Here is a 23,879-nt window from a genome sequence, read left to right on the forward strand (position 1 = left end):
GTGGGGATCGGATTGAGATCATTGAGTTTGATTAAACTGATGTTAAAGTAACATTGCTGCTTTGCCCTGTGACAGTAACATATTATCAGAATATTTCCCATCGGGTGAAATCGAATGTCAGACTTGGACATCTTGTAGATTCATCTTTTGAAAAGTTGTGGGAACTCCGTTCCAAGATGTATTCCACTCAGTTCTGAACAAGTCCTCAATCAGCTCGTCTTATCATTTGAGATATCAAGGACTAGGCACACGGTGTTTAAAAGAAAGCCTATTTATTTGACATTTACAGAATATTAAACTATAGCCCAGTTATAGGGTTATTAACATCAGCAGAAACAAACTCCAACTGCCAGAATGAACATGGTTCAGTAACGAATGTGATTAACAGCAGATTCCAACCCCTGGAGTCAATTGTGAACTCGCTGGTGTCTCAGGAGGTCAGATGACACAATGAATCTCTTCCCACACACGGAGCAAGAGAATGGCCTCTCCCCAGTGTGAACTCGCTTGTTGTGTACCAGCAGGTCGGATGACTGAGCGAATCCCTTCTCACACACGAAGCAAGGAAACGGCCTCTCCCCAGTGTGAAATCGCTTGTTGTGTACCAGCAGGTCGGATGACCGAGTGAATCCCTTCCCACATTTGGAGCAAGTAAACAGTCTCTCCCTAGTGTGAACTCGCTGGTGTTTCAGGAGGCCGGATGACAGAGCGAATCCCTTCCCACATTCGGAGCAAGTGAATGGCCTGCCCTCAGTGTGAACTTGCTTGTTGTGTGCCAGCAGGTTGGAGGACTGAGTAAATCCCTTTCCACACTCCGAGCAGGTGAACAACCTCTCCCCAGTGTGAACTAGCTGGTGTTTCTGGAGACTGGCTAGTGCAGTGAATCCCTTCCCACAGACGGAGCAGGTGACCGGCCTCTCCCCAGTGTGAACTCGTTTATGCGCCAGCAGGTTGGATGACCGACTGAATCGCTTCTCACACACGAGGCAGGTGAACGGTCTCTCCCCAGTGTGAACTCGCTGGTGTTTCAGCAAGCTGGATGAATCAGTGAAACCCTTCCCACACTCGGAGCAGGTGAACGGCCTCTCCCCAGTGTGAACTCGCTGGTGATTCCGCAAGGTGGATAACTGAGCAAATCCCTTCCCACACTCGGAGCAGGTGAACGGCCTCTCCCCAGTGTGAACTCGTTTGTGTGTCAGCAGGCTGGATAACTGAGCGAATCCCTTCTCACACACGGAACAAGTGAACGGCCTCTCCCCAGTGTGAACTTGCTTGTTGTGTGCCAGCAGGTTGGATGACCGAGTGAATCTCTTCCCACATTTTGAGCAAATGAATGGCCTCTCCCCAGTGTGAGCTCGCTGGTGATTCAGGAGGCCGGATGAATGAGTGAATCCCTTCCCACACTCAGAGCAGGTGAACGGTCTCTCCCCAGTATGAATTCGTTGGTGTTTCTGCAGGGTGGATAACTGAGTGAATCCCTTCCCACACTCAGAGCAGGTAAACGGCCTCTCCCCAGTGTGAACTCGTTTATGTGCCAGCAGGTTGGATGACAGAGTGAATCCCTTTCCACACACACAGCAGGTGAACGGCTTCTCCCCGGTGTGAATTCGCTGGTGCATCAGCAGTTTGGATGACTTAGTGAATCCCTTCCCACACACGGAGCAGATGAACGGTCTCTCCCCACTGTGACTGCGTCGATGAATCTCCAGCTCAGACGGGTAATTGAAGCCCTTCCCACATTCCCCACATTTCCACGCTTTTTCCGTGGTGCGGGTGTCCTTGTGCCTTTCCAGGTTGGACGATCAGTTGAAGCCTCGTTCACACACAGAATACGTGTATGGTTTCTCCCCGCTGTGAATGGTGCAATGTTTTTTCAGGCTGTGTAACTGGTTAAAGCCCTTTCTACAGTCAGTGCACTGGAACACTCTCACTCGGGTGTGTGTGTCGGTGCTTTTCCAGTCACACTGATGTTTGAAATCCTTTCCCACAGACAGAACAGACAAGTATTTCTCCTTCCACATTCAAAGGCCGATAATATTCAGGTCCTGATGAATTGAGTGACTCTGTCATATCTTGATATGATGTTTGGTTTGAGTTTCCCATCTATAAATCCTCTCTTTCTAATATCCTGTAAAAGGAGTTTACAAAAGTCATCACTGTAAGTACAGGATAGAAATACAGAACAGACAATTCTAGTTTCTATACAATGTTCCTTCACATGCCTGGGATCATTTAACCCATAACCTAGACTGTTAATCACTTTCAGCTAGGGACTTAGCATGTGCCCCACAGCATCTCTCTCACCTTTGCTGTGCGGATAGAGTATCACGCCTGCAAACCAAGTTTTAAATTTAAATTCACTCAGAAAATGTATTTAACAGAAGATGAACATGTAAACAGATCACGGCCTAATACTCCAGCTCTACATTCACATGAGGAAGTTTGTTATCTAACTCCTCGAGTGGACAAAATAAAGATCCCAAATGTAAGAGTCTCTCGAACTCTTTGTTAAAACCTTTCAAATCTTGCCCGGTTCTTTCCTTGTTACAGAATTCCTCCTCCCTGGTCAAAAACAACTAATTGGAAATTTCCAACCAATTATTTCACTTTCAGAGTTTCAAACTGACCAGATTCTTCTCTCAGAAAATCTCCAAAAAACTATTTGATTTAAACACAGCTCTCCCCTCCTTTAAACCCAGGATTAGAGTTATCCGGGAATTTGAATACCTGACCACAAACATTTTAAAAGGCTGTAACTGATGAAACTTGTAACACTGAAGCCTAATTTCCACTTCCGTGCGCTGGATTCTAAACCTGGGACTGTACATGGGGATTCTAAGCCTGGGACTGTACATGGGGAGTCTAACCCTGCGACTGTACATGGGGATTCAAACCGTGAGACTGTACGTGGGGATTCAAACCGTGAGACTGTACGTGGGGATTCTAATCCTGGGACTGTACATGGGGAGTCTAACCCTGGGAGTATACAAGGGGACTCAGCTCTGGGGCTCTTCTGTTAGAATTGTGTGGGATGTAAATGATAAGCTGGGCACTTACCAACGCCTTCAGGAGAGATGGTGAGAAATACGATTTGTGGAGAGTGGGAATAAAATAAATGAGACAATGATTTCAGTCCTGGGCACTGGAGCCTTGCCCACTAATTGTTGCCCTGCCAAGTTGGCTGCGCATGCGCGGTTACGCCATGAAGCGAGCGGGCTGCACTCTGAACCTTCCCGCCTTCCTGCACAAAGATGGTGGTTAATCTGGGCCTGTTACCGGAAGAAAAAAATCCGTCGCTGCAAACGCGGGAGTTTCGGGTTATTACTCGGGGCTTGCGGCCTACACCAGTTGTTTATGAAGCCTCCCCGCCCACTTGCCGATCGATGACTCCCCTGCGCCCCGCTGATTCTCACCCGGTGTAGAGTCCGGCTCCAGCCTGAGCTCGTCTCACCGTCCGTGTGTCTCCAGTGCTCGCTCTGCGCATGCTCAGCTCACACTGCCCGGGAGATTGACGCCAGCTCTGGAACAATAGGAAGAGCGGGGGCGGAGCTGGAGGACCTAGCGGGCGGTTGGTCCTCCAACCAATCGGAGTGAGTAAGAGGCGGAGCTTCCTGCGGTGGGCGGAGCTGAGCCCGGATCTCCCTCAATGAGCATGCGCGGCTGGTACAGCAGACGTTGGTCGAAGAGACGCTTCGGGTAGGCGGTAGGAGATTGTGGGCGCGGGGGAGGATGTGGACCCGTGGTTTGGCCGGGGAGCTTAATAAACACCCGGTGTAGGCCTCAGGCGCGGAATCAGAATGCACAGGCCTCGTGTTTGCCCCGCGGTGACAGGCCCGGGTCAGCGGGATCACTGGCCGCCATCTTGCACAAGGCGGGGTCACAGCGCATGCGCGGCCACCTTGGGCAGGAACAATGAGTGGGCGGAGCTTTGGGATCCCAATGCTCGCGAGACGGAGCAACCTGGGCAACAAGCTCTTCATCACCTCACAGCAGTAACCTGGGCAACAGGCTCTTCATCACCTCACAGCAGTAACCCGGGCAATAGGCTCTTCATCACCTCACAGCAGTAACCTGGGCAACAGGCTCTTCATCACCTCACAGCAGTAACCTGGGCAACAGGCTCTTCATCACCTCACAGCAGTAACCCGGGCAACAGGCTCTTCATCACCTCACAGCAGTAACCCGGGCAACAGGCTCTTCATCACCTCACAGCAGTAACCTGGGCAACAGGCTCTTCATCACCTCACAGCAGTAACTTGGGCAACAGGCTCTTCATCACCTCACAGCAGTAACCTGGGCAACAGGCTCTTCATCACCTCACAGCAGTAACCTGGGCAACAGGCTCTTCATCACCTCACAGCAGTAACCTGGGCAACAGGCTCTTCATCACCTCACAGCAGTAACCCGGGCAACAGGCTCTTCATCACCTCACAGCAGTAACCTGGGCAACAGGCTCTTCATCACCTCACAGCAGTAACCTGGGCAACAGGCTCTTCATCACCTCACAGCAGTAACCTTGCCAACAGGCTCTTCATCACCTCACAGCAGTAACCCGGGCAACAGGCTCTTCATCACCTCACAGCAGTAACCTGGGCAACAGGCTCTTCATCACCTCACAGCAGTAACCTGGGCAACAGGCTCTTCATCACCTCACAGCAGCAGCCTCTATTTATATTGCGCCTTTAATGTAGTAAAATATCCAAAGGCACTTCACAGGAGTGTTATAATTTGTCACCGAGGCGAAAAGATTTAGAATCATAGAATCACAGAAACTTACAGCATGGAAGGAGGCCATTTCGGCCCATCGTGTCCGTACCGGCCGACAAACAGCTATCCAGGCTAATCCCACTTTCCAGCTCTTGATCTGTAGCCCTGTAGGTTACGGCACTTCAAGTGCAGATCCAAGTACTTTTTAAATGTTATGATGGTTTCTGTCTCGACCACCCTTTTAGGCAGTGAGTTCCAGACTCCCACTAAATTCTGGGTGAAGAAATTTACCCTCTAAACCTCCTACCTGCAGAGTGAGGGAGTTTGAGTTTTGGGCCTAGGCAACAGAAGGCAGGACCACCGATGGTTTAAGTGTTTATAATTAGGGATCCTCAAGAGGGCAGAATTTGAGGAGATCAGATAAATGGGGAGATGTGAGCTTATGAGGCTGAAGGAGATTACAGAGATAGAGAGGGGCGAACCCATGGAGGTATATGTAAACAAGGATGAGAATTTTGAAATTGAGGTGTTGCAAAATGGAGCTAGTGTAGGTCAGCGAGCACAGGGATGATGGATGAACGGGATTTGGTGCGAATTAGGACATGGGCTGCCGAGTTTTGGATGACCTCAGGATAACGTAGGGTAGATTGTGGGAGGCCAGCCAGGAGTTTGTTGGAGTAGTCAAGTCTAGGGGTAACAAAGGCCTGCTTGAGGGCTTCTGCAGCAGATGAGCTGAGGCAAGGGCGGAGACGAGCAATGTTATGGGGGTGGAAATGGGTGGTTTAATTAAGGTGCAGATATGTGCTCGGAGCCCATTTCAGGGTCAAATATGACACCAAGTTTGCGAACAGTCTGGTTCAGCCTCAGACAGATGCTAGAGAGAGGGATGGAGTTGGTGGCTAGAGACCGGAGTTTGTGATGGGGAAATTTCTGTTCACCTGGTACTGGATGTCGTACAAGCAGTCTGACAAATTAGAGACTGTGGAGAGGTTGAGAGAAGTGGTGGTGAGGTAGAGCTAGGTGTCGTTAGAATCACAGAATGGTTACAGCACTGAAGGACATTCGGCCTGTCAAACCCTTGCCGGCTCTCTGCAAGAGCACCTCAGCTAGTCCCACTCACTTGCCTTTGCCCCCTAGACCTAAAGATTTCCCTCCTTCAGGTACTTATCCAACTCCCTTTTGACTCAGCCTCCACCACCCCTTCAGGCCGTGCATTCCAGATCCTGACCACTTGCTCTGGTTCTTGACCCTTCCACCAATGGGAACAGTTTCTCTCTATCTACTGTGTCCAGACCCCGCATGATTTTGAACACCTCTGTTAAATCTGCTCTGCTCTAAGGAGAACAACCCCAGCTTCTTAGTTTATCCACATTACTGAAGTCCCTCATCCTTGGCATCATTCCCATAAATCTTTTCTGCACCCTCTCTTAGGCCTTCACATCGCTCCTAAAGTGTGGTGCCCAGAATTGGACACACTACTCCAGTTGAGGCCGAACCAGTCTTTTATACAGGTTGATCATAATTTCCACGCTTTTGTACTCTAAACCTCTATTCATGAAGCCTAGGATCCCGGAAGCGTTTTGAACTGCTTTCATAACCGGTCCTGCCACCTTCAATGATTTGTGCACATAAACCGTTAGATCTCTCAGATGTATTCTCGACCTGACATCTGTCATACGCATTCTTTTTCTGCTTCATCCTACTCCCGGGCCGTCTGTGATGTTTGTGGCCTAGAGGAGTCCATGGGCCATGTATATATTCAGTGTGAGAGGTTGCAGCCCCTCAATAGTTACCTGAAGGGGCTGCTCCTTAACTCTTGGTTACAATTTAGCTCCGTGCTCCTAATCTTTGGTCGCCCGGTGCGGAGTGAGGGTGAGTAAGACAGAGGTTCTTCTCCTGGGCCTGGCTAAAACAGCAACTTGTAGGTCCAGAATGGGCGGGGCCCGGGGGTGGGTCACTCTGGCTGCCTGCCTCACTTCCACGGTCAAGAAAGGAGGGAGAGCGAAAACGGGGAACTGCGGGCCAGTTAGCCTGACATCAGTCATTGGGAAAATGCTGGAATCCATTACTACAGAAGTGGTAACAGGGCATTTAGAAAATCATGGTCTGGTTATGCAGAGTCAACATGATTTTATGGAAGGGAAATCGTGTTGAACAAATTTATTACCTTTTTAGTAGGGTGGATGAAGGGGAACCAGTGGATGTAATATTGCAGGATTTCCAAAATGCATTTGATGCGCCACATGGAATTGGGGGTAATATATTAGCATGGATAGAGGATTGGTTAACGGATGGAAAACAGAGATTAGGGATAAACGGGTTATTATCCGGTTGGCAGGCTGTAACTAGTGGGGTGCTAGTGCTTTGGTCTCAGCTATTTACAATCTATATTAAACATAATAAGAACATAACATAAGAACATAAGAATTAGGAACAGGAGTAGGCCATCTAGCCCCTCAAGCCTGCTCCGCCATTCAAAAAGATCATGGCTGATCTGGCCGTGGACTCAGCTCCACTTACCCGCCCGCTCCCCATAACCCTTAATTCCCTTATTGGTTAAAAATCTATTTATCTGTGATTTGAATACATTCAATGAGCTAGCCTCAACTGCTTCCTTGGGCAGAGAATTCCACAGATTCACAACCCTCTGGGAGAAGAAATTCCTTCTCAACTCGGTTTTAAATTGGCTCCCCCATATTTTGAGGCTGTGCCCCCTAGTTCTAGTCTCCCCGACCAGTGGAAACAACCTCTCTGCCTCTATCTTGTCTATCCCTTTCATTATTTTAAATGTTTCTATAAGATCACCCCTCATCCTTCTGAACTCCAATGAGTATAGACCCAGTCTACTCAACCTATCATCATAAGGTAACCCCCTCATCTCCGGAATCAGCCTAGTGAATCGTCTCTGTACCCCCTCCAAGGCTAATATATCCTTCCTTAAGTAAGGTGACCAAAACTGCACGCAGTACTCCAGGTGCGGCCTTACCAATACCCTGTACAGTTGCAGCAGGACCTCCCTGCTTGGATGAAGGGATCAAGTATAGTGTATCCAAGTTTGCTGACGATACAAAGCCAGGTGGGAAAGTACGCTGTGAGGAGGACGCAAAGACCCTGCAAAGGGATATGGACAGTTTCAGTGAGTGGGCAATAAGGTGGCAGATGGAACATAATGTGGGGAAATGTGAGGTTATTCACTTTGGTAGGAAGAATAGAAAAACAGAATATTTTTTAAAAAGTGAAAAACTAATAAATGTTAGTGTTCAGAGAGATTTAGGTGTCCTCGCACAGGAAACACAGAGAGCTGGCATGCAGGTACAGTAAGCAATTAGGAAGGCATGTTGGCCTTTATTGCAAGATGGTTGGAGTACAAGAATAAGGAAGTCTTGCTACAACTGTAAAAGGCCTTGGTGAGACCACACCTGCAGTGCACAGTGTTGGGGTCCTTATCTGAGGAAGGGTCTACTTGTCTTAGAGGGAGTGCAATTCACCAGATTGATTCCTGAGTTGGGGGGATTGTCCTAATAGGAGAGATTGAGTAGAATGGGCCTATACTCTCTGGAGTTTAGAAGAATAAGAGGGGATCTCATTGAAAGATGTAAAATTCTGAGGGGCATTGACAGGGTAGATGCTGAGAGGTTGTTTCCCCTGGCTGGAGAATCTAGGAATAGGGCCCACAGTCTCAGGATAAGGGGGTTGGCCATTATAAGACTGAGATGAGGAGGAATTTGTTCACTCAGAGGGTTGTAAATCTTTGAAATTCTCCACCCCAAAGGACTGTGGGTGCTGAGGTGTTGAGTATATTCAAGACTGAGATAGATAGATTGTTGGACTCTGGGGTATCAAGGGATATGGAGATAGGGCAGGAAGGTGGAGCTGAGTTTGAAGACCAGCCATGAGCTTATTGAATAGTGGAGCAGGCTCGAGGGGCCGTATGGCCTATTCCTGCACCTAATTCTTGTAGTCTTTTGCCTTGTCGGTGCCCGGATGGCCCTGGAGAGGGAGCATGTGGTGTGCACTGGTTCCTTGATGCCTTCCGCGACGGTGGCACCTCAGGGTATAGAGTGTCTCATACACACTGGGAACAACATTCTGGTTCAGTTGGGAAGGTGCCCTTTGCTTTTGTTGCTTATTTTGGCTTCTTTTAGTTTGATTGGATCACATGTTTGTGGGAACAAAAGAGGAAAGAATATTCCATAGAAGCTGGAATTGTCTGTTTAGATTTTCTACCTACCCTGGACTTACATTGATGACTTTTGTAAACTCTTTTACAGCGTATTAGAAGGGGAGGATTTACAGACGGGAAACTCAAACCAAACATCACATCAAGATCTGACCGAGTCACTCGATTCATCGTTACCTGAATATCATTGGCCTTTGAATGTGGAAGGAGAAATGTTTGTCTGTTCTATCTGTGAGGAAAGATTTCAAACATTAGTGTGACTGGAAAAGCACCGAGACACACGAGTGATAGTGTTCCAGTGCACTGCCTGAGGAAAGAGCTTTAACCAGTTACGCAGCCGTAAAAAACATTGCACCATTCACAGCAGGGAGAAACCGTACACGTGTTGTGCGTGTGGACAAGGCTTCAACTGATCGTTCAACCTGGAGAGACACAAGGACACCCGCACCACGGAGAAACCGTGGGAATGTGAGGACTGTGGCAAGGGATTCCGTTCCCCGTCCCTGCTGGAAATTCATCGGCGCAGTCACACCGGGGAGAGGCCGTTCACCTGCCCCGTGTGTGGGAAGGGATTCACTATTTCTTCCCAGCTGAAGACACACCAGCGAGTTCACACTGACGAGAGACCTTTTAAATGTCCGGACTGCGGGAAGTGCTTTAAAAGCTCCGGGGAGCTGAGGCGCCATAAACTTGTTCACTCTGACGAGAGGCCGTTCACCAGCTCCGTGTATGGGAAGGAATTCACCTGTTCAGCGAATCTACTGTCACACCAACTTGTTCACTCTGATGAGAGGTCGTTCACCAGCTCCGTGTGTGGGAAGGGATTCACCTGTTCAGCGAATCTACTGTCACACCAACTTGTTCACTCTGATGAGAGAGCTTTTAAATGTTCTGACTGTGAGAAGAGCTTTAAAACCAAAATTGATCTGCTGAGACACCAGCGAGTACACACTGGGGAGAGGCTGTTTACCTGCTCCATGTGTGGGAAGGGATTCACTCAGTCATCCCAGCTCACTACACACCTCCTTGTTCATACCAGTAAGAGGCCTTTTAAATGTTCTAACTGTGAGAAGAGCTTTAAAAGCAGAAATAGTCTGATGAGACACCAATCTTTTCACACAGGGGAGAGGCCGTTCACCTGCTCTGTGTGTGGGAAGGGATTCACTCAGTCATGCAATCTCACTACACACCAAGTTGTTCACACCAATAAGAAGCCTTTTAAATGTTCTGACTGTGAGAAGAGCTTTAAAAGCAGAAATCAGCTGATGATGCACCAACGCACTCACACTGGGGAGAGGCCGTTCACCTGCTCAGAGTGTGGGAAGAGATTCACTCGTTCATCCAGCCTCACTGCACACCAAGTTGTTCACTCTGATAAGAGACCATATAAATGTTCTGACTGTGAGAAGAGCTTTAAAACCAAAATGGAGCTGATGATACACCAACGTATCCACACAGGGGAGAGACCATTCATCTGCTGTGTGTGTGGAAAGCGATTCACTCAGTCATCCAACCTCACTGTACACCAGCTTGTTCACACCAATAAGAGACCATTTAAATGTTCTGACTGTGAGAAGAGCTTTAAAATCAGAAATCATCTGATGATGCACCAACGCACTCACACTGGGGAGAGGCCGTTCACCTGCTCTGTGTGTGGGAAGGGATTCTCTGATCCATCCAACCGGCTGAAACACCAGCAAGTTCACATGTGATTGCAGGGTTGGATTCTGCTGTTAATCACATCGGGACTGAACCGTGTTCATTCTGACAATTGGGCTGTGTGTCCCCTGTAACTGGGCCGGAGTTTAATTTTCTGGATATCTGACATAGCTTTCTGGATATAGCTTTGGTTCCAACACACAGTTTGTCGATTCCTTGATTTCTCCAATATAAGAGACGACTAATTGTTGTCCTGTTACCAACTGTTCCTTTTTTGGAGCTTTTCTCCTCCATTTAACAAAGACCTGTCCTTATGCAGCACCTCACATGACCTCAGGATGTCCCAAAGTGCTTTACAGCCAATGAAATACCACAACATCAATGTACATTTGAAGTACATTCACTGTTGTATCAGAAATGCAGCAGATGATTTGTGCACAGCAAGCTGCTATGAACAGCAATGGCCAGATAATCAGTTTGAGTGATATTGGTTGAGAGCTGATGGGGCCTCGGTTGAAATCCTGTGCTGTACCTGCCCTGGGAGTGTTTGATGGGACAGTGTGGAGGAAGCTTTACTCTGTATCTAACCCGTGCTGTACCTGACTGGAGAGTGTTTAGGCACACACTAGGTGCTCAGAATATCCCATTTCCCCAGCACTGACATCCATAACCTCGATGAGAACAAAATTTAACCCAAAGATAAGAGAAACCCATCAGCTTCTCCCTGGACACAGATCCGGAGAGACAGTGAGTGTCCCGAATATTGTTGTACAGAGTGTTCGATAGTTCCTTTCTGGGTCTGAGCCTTTTGGTGATGATTTGAATTTGATGCCCTCGAGTTACTGACTCACCGACTGGTGGAAATAGTTTATCCTCATTTACCTGATCAAATTTTGAACACCTCCCTCAGATCTCCAATTCCCCTTTGTTCTAATGAAAAGAGCCCCAGTTTCTCCAATCTCTCCAATAACTAAAGGCTCTTGTCCCTGGTATCATCTCAGTGAATCTCTCTGCACCCTCTCCATGGCCTTGACATCCTTCCTGGTGTAAGATGCCCTAAAGCCTGACACAATATTCGACCTGCAGCCTAACCAATGATTTGTGCAGGTTTACATGACCTTTGCCCTTTTGTACTCCACACCCCTATTTATAAAACCTAGGATCACATGTGCTTTTTAAACCACTTTATCAACTTGTCCTCCTACTTTTAAAGGTTTCTGTATCTGATCCCCTTGTAGGTTTGAGAGATATTAACATAACATGGCTAAAACACATTGACATAAACTGGCTGATATAATGTGTATAGCGTGAAAGAGAAGTTTAGTCTGAGTTAGAAACTCAAACAATCGATTCACTGCAGACAGGTCGCCATGGCAACACTGATGAGACATTCCATTCACTGAACCCACTGTTGGAATCTGTAATCAGATCAGGGGAAAGAACAGGGTTTGTCTGTTAGTAACCACAATGTAAGCTCAAACCAGAGTGAGTAACACAATAGATTAGATTATAACATGTGATGTTTATACCTATAATTGTGAAACTATAAAAAATAACAACTAACAGCAGGCAGGGGAGTTTAGGGATGATGAGAAAATTACTGAAGAAAAGTAACTGCTGTGAACCAGGGAAAGTGTCCTTGTAAATCACAGATTAGAGAAATTCCAGCTGTCTTTTCCCAGCTTCCTGCCAAAACCCAGCAGAGAAGAAAAAGAAGAGTCTGGTGCCAGAGGTGGATCACTGCAGGGTATAAAAGTGACGGGAGACTGATGTAAGGGGGCAGTCAGGACTGGAGACACCGGAGATCAAGCTCAGGGCACCCGAGGTTCTATCCAGTGGGCTGACATCGTGTCAGTTACTGTGGACATGCAGGACTTGCATGTTTACTCTGATAGAAACATAGACATAGAAAATAGGTGCAGGAGTAGGCCATTCGGCCCTTCAAGCCTGCACCGCCATTCAATGAGTTCATGGCGGAACATGCAACTTCAGTTCCCCATTCCTGCTTTCTCGCCATACCCCTTGATCCCCCTAGTAGTAAGGACTACATCTAACTTCTTTTTGAATATATTTAGTGAATTGGCCTCAACAACTTTCTGTGGTAGAGAATTCCACAGGTTCACCACTCTCTGGGTGAAGAAGTTTCTCCTCATCTCAGTCCTAAATGGCTTACCCCTTATCCTTAGACTGTGATCCCTGGTTCTGGACTTCTCCAACATTGGGAACATTCTTCTTGCATCTAACCTGTCTAAACCAGTCAGAATTTTAAACGTTTCGATGAGATCCCCTCTCATTCCAGTGAATACAAGCCCAGTTGATCCAGTCTTTCTTGATATGTCAGTCCCGCCATCCCGGGAATCAGTCTGGTGAACCTTCGCTGCACTCCCTCAATAGCAAGAATGTCCTTCCTCAAGTTAGGAGACCAAAACTTGTACACAATACTCCAGGTGTGGCCTCACCAATGCCCTGTACAACTGTAGTAACACCTCCCTGCCCCTGTAGTCAAATCCCCTCGCTATGAAGGCCAACATGCCATTTGCTTTCTTAACCGCTTGCTGTACCTGCATGCCAACATTCAATGACTGATGTACCATGACACCCAGGTCTCGTTGCACCTCCCCTTTTCCTAATCTGTCACCATTCAGATAATAGTCTGTCTCTCTGTTTTTACCACCAAAGTGGATAACCTCACATTTATCCACATTATACTTCATCTGCCATGCATTTGCCCACTCACCTAACCTATCCAAGTCACTCTGCAGCCTCACAGCATCCTCCTCGCAGCTCACATTGCCACCCAACTTAGTGTCATCCACAAATTTGGAGATACTACATTTAATCCCCTCGTCTAAATCATTAATGTACAATGTAAACAGCTGGGGCCCCAGCACAGAACCTTGCGGTACCCCACTAGTCACTGCCTGCCATTCTGAAAAGTACCCATTTACTCCTACTCTGCTTCCTGTCTGACAACCAGTTCTCAACCCACGTCAGCACACTACCCCCATTCCCACGTGCTTTAACTTTGCACATTAATCTCTTGTGTGGGACCTTGTCGAAAGCCTTTTGAAAGTCCAAATATACCACATCTACTGGAAACACCCTCAAACAATTCCAGAAGATTTGTCAAGCATGATTTCCCTTTCACAAATCCATGCTGACTTGGACCTATCATGTCACCTCTTTCCAAATGCGCTGCTATGACATCCTTAGTAATTGATTCCATCATTTTACCCACTACTGATGTCAGGCTGACCGGTCTATAATTCCCTGTTTTTAAAAAGTGGGGTTACATTGGCTACCCAACACTCCATAGGAACTGATCCAGAGTCTATGGAATGTTGGAAAATGACTGTCAATGCATCGCTATTTCCAAGGCCACCTCCTTTAGTACTCTGGGATGCAGACCATCAGGCCCTGGGGATTTATCGGCCTTCAATCCCATCAATTTCTCCAACACAATTTCCCGACTAATAAGGATTTCCCTCAGTTCCTCCTTCTTACTAGACCCTCTGACCCCTTTTATATCCGGAAGGTTGTTTGTGTCCTCCTTAATGAATACCGAACCAAAGTACTTGTTCAATTGGTCTGCCATTTCTTTGTTCCCAGTTATGACTTCCCCTGATTCTGACTGCAGGGGATCTATGTTTGTCTTTACTAACCTTTTTCTCTTTACATATCTATTGAAGCTTTTGCAGTCCGTCTTAATGTTCCCTGCAAGCTTCCTCTTGTACTCTATTTTCCCTGCCCTAATCAAACCCTTTGTCCTCCTCTGCTGAGTTCTAAATTTCTTCCAGTCCCCGGGTTCGCTGCTATTTCCGGCCAATTTATATGCCACATCCTTGGCTTTAATACTATCCCTGATTTCCCTTGATAGCCACGGTTGAGCCATCTTCCCTTTTTTATTTTTACGCCAGACAGGGATGTACAATTGTTGTAGTTCATCCATGCGGTCTGTAAATGTCTGCCATTGCCCATCCACTGTCAACCACTTAAGTATCATTCGCCAGTCTATCCTAGCTAATTCATGCCTCATACCTTCAAAGTTACCCTTCTTTAAGTTCTGGACCATGGTCTCTGAATTAACTGTTTCATTCTCCATCCTAATGTAGAATTCCACCGTATTATGGTCACTCTTCCCCAAGGGGTCTCGCACAATGAGATTGCTAATTAATCCTCTCTCATTACACAACACCCAGTCTAAGATGGCCTCCCCTCTAGTTGGTTCCTCGACATATTGGTCCAGAAAACCATCCCTTATGCACTCCAGGAAATCCTCCTCCACCGTATTGCTTCCAGTTTGGTTAGCCCAATCTATATGCATATTAAAGTCACCCATGATAACTGCTGCACCTTTATTGCCTGCACCTCAAATTTCCTGTTTGATGCCCTCCCCAACATCACTACTGCTGTTTGGAGGTCTGTACACAACTCCCACTAACGTTTTTTGCCCTTTGGTGCTCTGCAGCTCTACCCATATAGATTCCACATCATCCAAGCTAATGTCCTTCCTAACTATTGCATTAATCTCCTCTTTAACCAGCAATGCTACTCCACCTTCTTTTCCTTTTATTCTATCCTTCCTGAATGTTGAATACCCTTGGATGTTGAGTTCCCAGCCCTGATCATCTTGGAGCCACGTCTCTGTAATCCCAATCACATCATATCTGTTAACATCTATTTGCAGTGTTAATTCATCCACCTTATTATGGATACTCCTTGCATTAAGACACAAAGCCTTCAGGCTTGTTTTTTTAACACCCTTTGTCCTTTTAGAATTATGATGTAGTGTGGCCCTTTTTGTCTCTTGCCTTTGTTTGCCTGGCCTTCCACTATTGCTTTTTACCTTTCTACCATCTGTTTCTGACTCCATATTATTTCGCCCTGTCTCGCTGCATAGGTTCCCATCCCCCTGCCATATTAATTTAAACACTCCTGAACTGCATTAGCAAATGTTACCCCTAGGATATCAGTTGTGGTAGAGCACAGAGAATCTGGTCAAATTATATTTCTTAAGATATTAAAATTGCTAATAATAATCATTGAACATATTTAAGGTGGAGATAGACAGAGTTTTGAAAGATTAAGAGAGTCAAGGGTTATGGGGAGAGGGCAGGGAAGTGGAGTTGAGGCCAGGATCCGATCAGCCATGATCTTATTGAATGGTGGAGCAGGCTCGAGGAGCCAGATGGCCTACTCCTGCTCCTATTTCTTATGTTCTTATGTTCTAACACTAGACTCTCAGTCCTTAATAAGATAAGGAATTAGCTAGAATCTTACAACCGTAAATCTCTCTGCTCCTCTACTCCATTGAAAGTTTTACCATTTCCTCCCAAAATCTATCACAGCACATTTCTCTGAATTAAATTTCATTTCACATCTACCTGCCCCAATTACTAACCTGTGTATTGACAATGAAGGCACTTAAAGTACTCTTCACAGTTGGCCATAGGTCCTTTTTGGTGTTCCCTGGGGATTTTTATCGTGTGCCCCATATACCCAAGCCCAGATTATTTCTCTATATTAAGAAGAGCATTGGTCCCAACACTCTCCCTGGGGACACCACTGTTTACATCCCTCCAGTCTGAAGAACATCCATTAACCACTACTCTGTTTTCTGCCCTTTATCCAACTTCCTCTCCACACTGCCCCACTCCCTTTAATACCGTGAGCCTTAATTTGATCAACAAGCCTCCTGTCTGGTACCTTATCAAACACCTTTTGACAATCCATCTACACAACATCCACTGCATTTCCTTTCTCACTGCATTGTGTTATTTCCTGAATCCCTGCTGTCTGTCCTGAATCAATACATTTCACAAACAAATGTTGCAATGTTTGCTCCACCCCACAGGGTTCCATCTGTTTAAAGCCACAACAGGAAGGTCCCGTTTCCTCCTGGAGTTTGAGAGAAATCAGCTTTAACAATGGGGCAGAGTTTCAGCCAATCAGGGAGATCCGGGCTCAGCCCCGCCCACTGGGTGCCGCAAGCCCCGCCCCTCGGACACTGATTGGTTGGAAGACCAGCCGACGACTTGCTCTGGCCCCGCCCCCGCTTTTCCTAACCCCTGGGGGGTCTTCACACACACCAAGTGCGGGCCCAGGCTCGAGAGACAACACTCCGCATTATCCACCTCCCCACAACTACCCGCCAGTTTCAGACACAAACTCCAGGTCAACCAGGAAGTGCCAGGAAATCCCCAGCGAGTCAGGAGCGTGTGTAAATATAGGAGAAATGGGGACTGGTCAGGGAGTGTCTGTAAATGGAGGAGAAATGGGGACTGGTCAGGGAGCATCCGTAAATGGAGAAATGGGGACTGGTCAGGGAGTGTCTGTAAATGGAGGAGAAATGGGGACTGGTCAGGGAGCATCTGTAAATGGAGGAGAAATGGGGACTGGTCAGGGAGTGTCTGTAAATGGAGGAGAAATGGGTACTAGTTAGGGAGCATCTGTAAATGGAGAAATGGGAACTGGTCAGGGAGCATCTGTAAATGGAGAAATTGGGACTGGTCAGGAAGCGTCTGTAAATGGGGACTGGTCAGCGAGCGTCTGTAAATGGGGACTGGTCAGCGAGCGTCTGTAAATGGAGAAATGGGGACTGGTCAGGGAGTGTCTGTAAATGGAGACTGGTCAGGGAGTGTCTGTAAATGGAGAAATGGGGACTGGTTAGGGAGCGTTTGTAAATGGAGGAGAAATGGGGACTGGTCAGGGAGCGTTTGTAAATGTAGGAGAAATGGGGACGGTCAGGGAGTGTCTGTAAATGGAGAAATGGGGACTGGTCAGGGAGCGTTTGTAAATGTAGGAGAACTGGGGACGGTCAGGGAGTGTTTGTAAATGGAGAAATGGGGACTGGTTAGGGAGCGTTTGTAAATGTAGGAGAAATGGGGACTGGTCAGGGAGCGTTTATAAATTAAGGCAAAATTATTATTTTAGTTATCAAATGTACCAGTGATTTGAATGGGACTCTTTCCTTGTCCCAGCTCTTGTAAATACAAGCTGTAATGGGGCCGGACTCTCAGGAGGCTCCCACGCTGGCTGTTCATGTGTCAGTGATCTCCCATTAGATTAATGTGCTTCTGCTGGGTATATGTTTAATAAAGTGCCCAAAGCATTTCACAAAAGGTGGGGAACCAGTGAGTGTGGAATTGAACCCACCAGAGTTAGCACCTTCACGGGAGGAGAGGGAGGCGAACCAGTGAGTGTAGAACTGAACCCAGACAGAGTCAGCACCTTCAGGGGAGGGAGGGAGAGGGGAACCAGTGAGTGTAGAACTGAACCCAGCCAGAGTCAGCACCTTCAGGGGAGGAGAGGGAGGGGAACCAGTGAGTGCAGAACTGAACCCAGACAGAGTCAGCACCTTCAGGGGAGGAGAGAAGTCGACCAAAAGGGAAAACGTTGCAGATGGTGCAATGGATTTGGGCTTCAGTACAGGGAGGAGGGAGAGTGTGTGGGACGGGGATTTACAACTTTAGGGGAAAGAAGAGAGGAAAGAATGTTCCATTTAAACTAGAATTGTCTCTTCTGAATTTCTATCCTATACTTAGTGATGATTTTTGTAAACTCCTTTTACAGTGTATTAGAAGGGGAGGATTTGCAGACGAGAAAATCAAACCAAACATATAGTCAAGATCTGAGAGAGTCACTCGTTTCATCACCACCTGAATATCATCGGCCTTTGAATGTGGAAGGAAAAATGTTTGTCTGTTCTGTCTGTGGGAAAAGATATCAAACATCAGTGTGACTGGAAAAGCACCGAGACACACACATCCGAATGAGAGTGTTCCAGTGCACTGCCTGAGGAAAGAGCTTTAACCAGTTACACATCGCACCATTCACAGCGGGGAGAAACCGTACAGGTGTTCTTTGTGTGGACGAGGCTTCAACTGATCATCCAACCTGGAGAGACACAAGGACACCCGCACCACGGAGAAACCGTGGGAATGTGTGGACTGTGGGAAGGAATTCAGTTACCTGTCTGAGCTGGAAACTCATCACTACAGGCACACTGGGGGGAGGCTGTTCATCTGCTCCATGTGTGAGAAGGGATTCACTAATTCATCACACCTTCTGAAACACCAACAGGTTCACAATGATGAGAAACCTTTTAAATAATCCGACAGTGTGAACTGGTTTAAAAGCTCTGAGGATCTGATTCAACACCAGCGAGTTCACACTGACGAGAAACAGTTCAGTTGCTCTCACTGTGGGAAGAGGTTCAGTCATTCACCCTCATTGCACAATAATGCACTCACACTGGGGGAGGCCATTTACCTGCCCCATGTGTGGGAAGGGATTCGCTTGCTCATCCACGCTGCTGACACACCAGCGAGTTCACACTGGGGGAGGCCGTTCACCTGCTCTGTGTGCGGAAATCGATTTGTGTGCTCATCCACGCTGCAAAATAAGGGGTAGGACATTTAGGACAGAGATGAGGAGAAATTTCCTCACTCAGAAGATGGTGAATCTTTGGAAATCTCTACTCCAGAGAGCTGTAGATGCTCAGCCATTGAGTAGATTCAAGACAGAAGGCGATCATTTTTGGGGAACTAAGGGAATTAAGGGATATGGGGATAGTGCAGGAAGATGGAGTTTAGGTAGAAGATCAGCCATGATCTTCTTAAATGGCGGAGCAGACCCGAAGGGCCAAAATGACCTACTCCGGCTCCTATCTGTTATGTTCTTATGCACCCTGCATGGAGAGCCCTCCACTGGGGATCCCCGCCTCCACTGGACAGCAAGATGACCCGCCATTCGACTGAGACTGGGCAATGAACAAAATTCATCAATGATACAGAGACCTGAGTGCCCAGGTTCTCAGCCCTGGGGCCAAGTACGCTGGCCACCACATTTCCATCACTAACTCGCACCTTAGGCCCGGCCCAGTCTGGCTCAGTCACTAAATGCTTTCTAGCTGTGATTCTAACTCTGATAGAAAGCTATCAGGCCTCATTGTATTGTACGACCTATCGGAGAGGCTTTTAATGGCTTTAATAAACTGGCAATAAGATTATTTTAAAAACTGGAAAGAGGTGAAAATGCCACTAGCGCTGCCTCAAAACTCAGAGAAATCCACTTCATCAATGTCCCTGTCCAGGACTCAATCTCCACCCCCTCCCACCACTGGTTCACTGTGTCTGCAGTATGTACCGTCTGACAAAATGACCACGGTCAGGTCGTGTGGAGTCAAAGGTCAGGTAACACAATGGATGAAAATATGGCAACAAACTGCCCTCAACTCCAACAAATGATTTCTGTTTAGCAGCCATTTTTCCATCCACTCTGCTGCCTGGCCCTTCACTCCACGCGGCCTGACTTTGGTCATCTTGTAGATCTTACATACTGTTGTGGATAGCAAGCTGGTTATAAAACAAGAAACAGAGAGTAGGGGTTAAGAGTAGCTACTCAGACTGGCAAAGGGTGGGAGTGGTGTTCCACAGGGATCTGTGCTGGGACCACTGTTCTGGCAATAGGTGGGAGGTGGTGTTCCACAGGGATCGGTGCTGGGACCATTGTTCTGGCAATAGGTGGGAGGTGGTGTTCCACAAGGATCGGTGCTGGGACCACTGTTCCGGCAATAGGTGGGAGTTGGTGTTCCACAGGGATCGGTGCTGGGACCACGGTTCTGGTAATAGGTGGGAGGTGATGTTCCACAGGGATCAGTGCTGGGACCACTGTTCTGGCAATAGGTGGGAGGTGGTGTTCCACAGGGATCGGTGCTGGGACCACTGTTCTAGCAATAGGTGGGAGGTGGTGTTCCACAGGGATCGGTGCTGGGACCACTGTTTTTCACCATTTAAATAAAGGATTTGGACTCAGGAATCAGAAGTACAATTTCCAAATTTTTAGATGACACAAATTGGGAGGTAGAGTTAATACTGAGGAAGACTGTGACAAAATGCAAGACATTAATAAGTTTGCAGAATGCGCGTGTAATTGGCAAATGAATTTCAGTATAGATCAGTGTGAGGTGGTGCGTTTTGGTAGGAAGAATAAGGAGGCCACATTCTGTTTGGGAAATAAGAGTATAAATGGGGTTGAGCGGCAAAGGGATCGAGGGGTACAGATACACAAATCACTAAAAGTAGCGACGCGGGTTAATACAGCCATTTAAAAAGTAAACAAAGCACTGGGGTTCATTTCTAAAGGAGTCTGAACCATGGAAGAGAGCACTGGGAACATTTCTTACACAGCTCAAGATTAACCTGCATGGCGACTTTGCTGTCAGTGCAGACAGACGAGAAAGACCAACGTGCTGTTTGCCCCTCTCAGTGTGGCCCTGAAGGACTGTGTCCAGGCTGAAGTTCTGTTCCCACCGTATGATCCTCCCCCCAGATTGTCCTCTCTGAGCTCCAGCCAGGTGATGCTAAACACTCAGGTGGGAAAGACAAAAATCTACAGCAATGTGTTTAAAGCAAAGCTGATTTATTTCCCATTCATCCAGAATATTAAACTCCAGCCCAGTTATAGGGTTATTAACATCAGCAGAAACAAACCCCAACTGTCAGAATGAACAGCAATAACAGCAGAATCCAACCCCCGCAGTCACTTGTGAACTCGCTGGTGTGTCAGCAGGTTGGATGAACGAGTGAATCCCTTCCCACACTCAGAGCAGGTGAACGGCCTCTCCCCTGTGTGAACACGTTGATGGCAGCTCAGTTCCTGGAACTTTTATAGCACTTCCTGCAGTCTGGGCATTTAAAAGGTCTCTCGTCAGTGTGAACTCGCTGGTGTCTCAAAAGGTCGGATGACTGAGTGAATCCCTTCCCACACTCAGAACAGGTAAACGGCCTCTCCCCAGTGTGAGTGCGCTGGTGTACAGCGAGTTTAGATGATTGACTGAACCCAGTCCCGCAGTGAGAGCACCTGAATGGTCTCTCCCCATTGTGAACATGTTGATGGTATGTCAGTTCCCCAGATCTTTTATAGCAGTTCCCACAGTCCGGACATTTAAAAGGTCTCTCGTCAGTGTGAACTCGCTGGTGTATCAGAAGGTGGGATGAACGAGTGAATCCCTTCCCACACTCGGAGCAGGTGAATGGCCTCTCCCCAGTGTGAACTCGCTGGTGTGTCAGCAGGCTGGATAACTGAGTGAATCCCTTCCCACACTCGGAGCAGGTGAACGGCCTCTCCCCGGTGTGACTGCGCTTGTGTCTCGATAGGCCAGAGATTCGGCTGAAGCCTCGTCCACACACAGAACATGTGTACACTTTCTCCCCACTGTCAACGGTGCTTTTTGCTTCCATATTGAGAGGCCGATGATATTCAGGTCCAGATGAATCGAGTGACGCTGTCAGATCTTGATACGGTCTGCGATTTGAGTTTCCCGTCTGCAAATCCTCCCCTTCTAATATCCTGTAAAATTAATTTAAAACAGGAAAAAGGGAGTTTGAGAAAGAACCCACAAAGAGGCAGATTAGTAATTTGAATTTAATGAATCTGCTAATTTGTGGGGCATGCATGACAAGAAAGTGACCTTGAAAGCGGCCGGATTGTCGTAAAAACCCAACTGGTTCACTAATATCTGACTCTGGCTGGGTTCAGTTCTGCACTCACTGGTTCCTCTCCCCCTCCCCCCCTGAATGTGCTGACTCTGGCTGGGTTCAGTTCTACACTCAGCAGTTTCTCTCCAATATGTGACCCATGTGCCCAATGTCCATGTGTGAAACTCGACAGTGAGTGTCGACAGGCTATTCCATTGCCCTCGCCTGAGGCCTCACACGTGCATTTTCCAGCAGGGTCACTAGACTATCCTCCCAATGGCTCAGTGGGTACAGGCACTGACCAGTGTGACTGAGTCATAGGAACAGGAGGGACCCAGGTTTAATCCCCTTGGTGTATCCTCCCCTTCTAAACCCCTGTAAAAGCTGTTTACAAAAGTCATCACTGTAAGTAGGAACATAGAAAGAGGAATAGGCTATTCGGCCCCTTGAGCCTGTTCAATTGGCCCCCAGCCTCAGTTATATGGGCAACATCGAGTTCTGCATTTCCATTAGCCTTTAAGAACACAAGAAATTGGAGCAGGAGTAGGCCCATTGGCCCCTCGAGCCTGCTCCACCATTCAGTAAGATCATGGCTGATCTTCTACCTCAACTCCACTCTGGTTACCGACCCTTCTGACACTGAAAATTGTTTCTCCTTATTAAGAGGGTTGGCAGGCTGGAGGAGGTTACAGAGATAGGGAGGGGCGAGGCCTTGGAGGGATTTGAACAAGAGGAGGAGTATTTTAAAGGCTGAAGTCACCAGCCATCTCCCCCAGTGCAGAATGTGACTCACTACGAACAGGAAGGATTTTTGTTTAACTACTAAAGATGCATAATGAGGGGGAAATCAATCTCTGTACCTTTAACTAACAGCAACATGGAAAGAGAGAAATCTTTAAACACCTGGTCCACTTGGCACCGAAGTTTCTGAAACTCATAATAGGAACTCCAGGGAAACAAAATAGCTGTGTTGATAAAGGATGGAATCACTGCAATAGTGAGAAACGACATTGGCTCAAATGATCAGGATGTTGAAACAGTTTGGGTGGAGATAAGGAATAATAAGGGGAAAAAAGTCACTGGTGGGCGTAGTCTTTCGGCCCCCTAACAGTAGCAACTCTGTTGGTCGGAGTATAAACCAAGAAATAGTGGGTGCTTGTAAAAAGGGAACAGCAATAACCATGGGTGATTTTAACCTCCGTATTGATTGGACAAATCAAATTGGTCAGGGTAGCCTTGAGGAAGAGGTTCATAGAGTGCATAAGGGACGGGTTCCTGGAGCAATATGTAATGGAACCAACCAGGGGGCTGGCTATCTTAGATCTAGTCCTGTGTAATGAGACAGGATTAATAAACAATCTCCTGGTAAAGGATCCCCTTGGAATGAGTGACCATAGCATGGTTGAATTTCAGATTCAGATGGAGGGCGAGAAAGTTGGATCTCAAACCAGCATACTAAGCTTAAATAAAGGAGACTACAAAGGTATGAGGGTAGAGTTGCCTAAAGTGGACTGGGAAAATAGAGTAACGTGTAGGACGGTTGATGAACAGTGGTGTACATTTAAGGAGCTAGTTCATAACTCTCAAGAAAAATATATTCCAGTGAGGAGGAAAGGGTGTAAAAGAAAAAATAGCCATCTGTGGCAAAATAAAGAAATAAAAGACGGTATCCAATTAAAAACAAGGGCATACAAAGTAGCCAAAACTAGTGGGAGGACAGACGATTGGGAAGCTTTTAAAAGCCAGCAAAGAATGACTAAAAAAATTATTAAGAAAGGGAAGATAGACTATGAAAGTAAACTCGCACGAAATATAAAAACAGATAGCAAAACTACGACAGTAATAATATAACA

The 23,879-nt window shown here is 47.1% G+C and overlaps 1 protein-coding gene and 1 pseudogene across 1 annotated transcript; one reads left to right on the forward strand and one right to left on the reverse strand.

Annotated features, from left to right (window-relative positions):
* Positions 1-23,879, reverse strand: part of LOC139274145 (zinc finger protein 721-like) — a 127,035-nt pseudogene that overhangs the window by 95,231 nt on the left and 7,925 nt on the right.
* On the forward strand, positions 3,668-10,745 carry LOC139273722 (zinc finger protein 79-like). Its single transcript, XM_070890766.1, has 2 exons — positions 3,668-3,696; positions 8,979-10,745. Exon 2 carries the CDS (start codon positions 9,865-9,867, stop codon positions 10,597-10,599), a length of 735 nt encoding a protein of 244 aa, XP_070746867.1. The 5' UTR covers positions 3,668-3,696; positions 8,979-9,864; the 3' UTR covers positions 10,600-10,745.

This window comes from Pristiophorus japonicus, chromosome 9 (genome assembly GCF_044704955.1).
Source record: "Pristiophorus japonicus isolate sPriJap1 chromosome 9, sPriJap1.hap1, whole genome shotgun sequence".
NCBI lineage: Eukaryota > Metazoa > Chordata > Chondrichthyes > Pristiophoridae > Pristiophorus > Pristiophorus japonicus.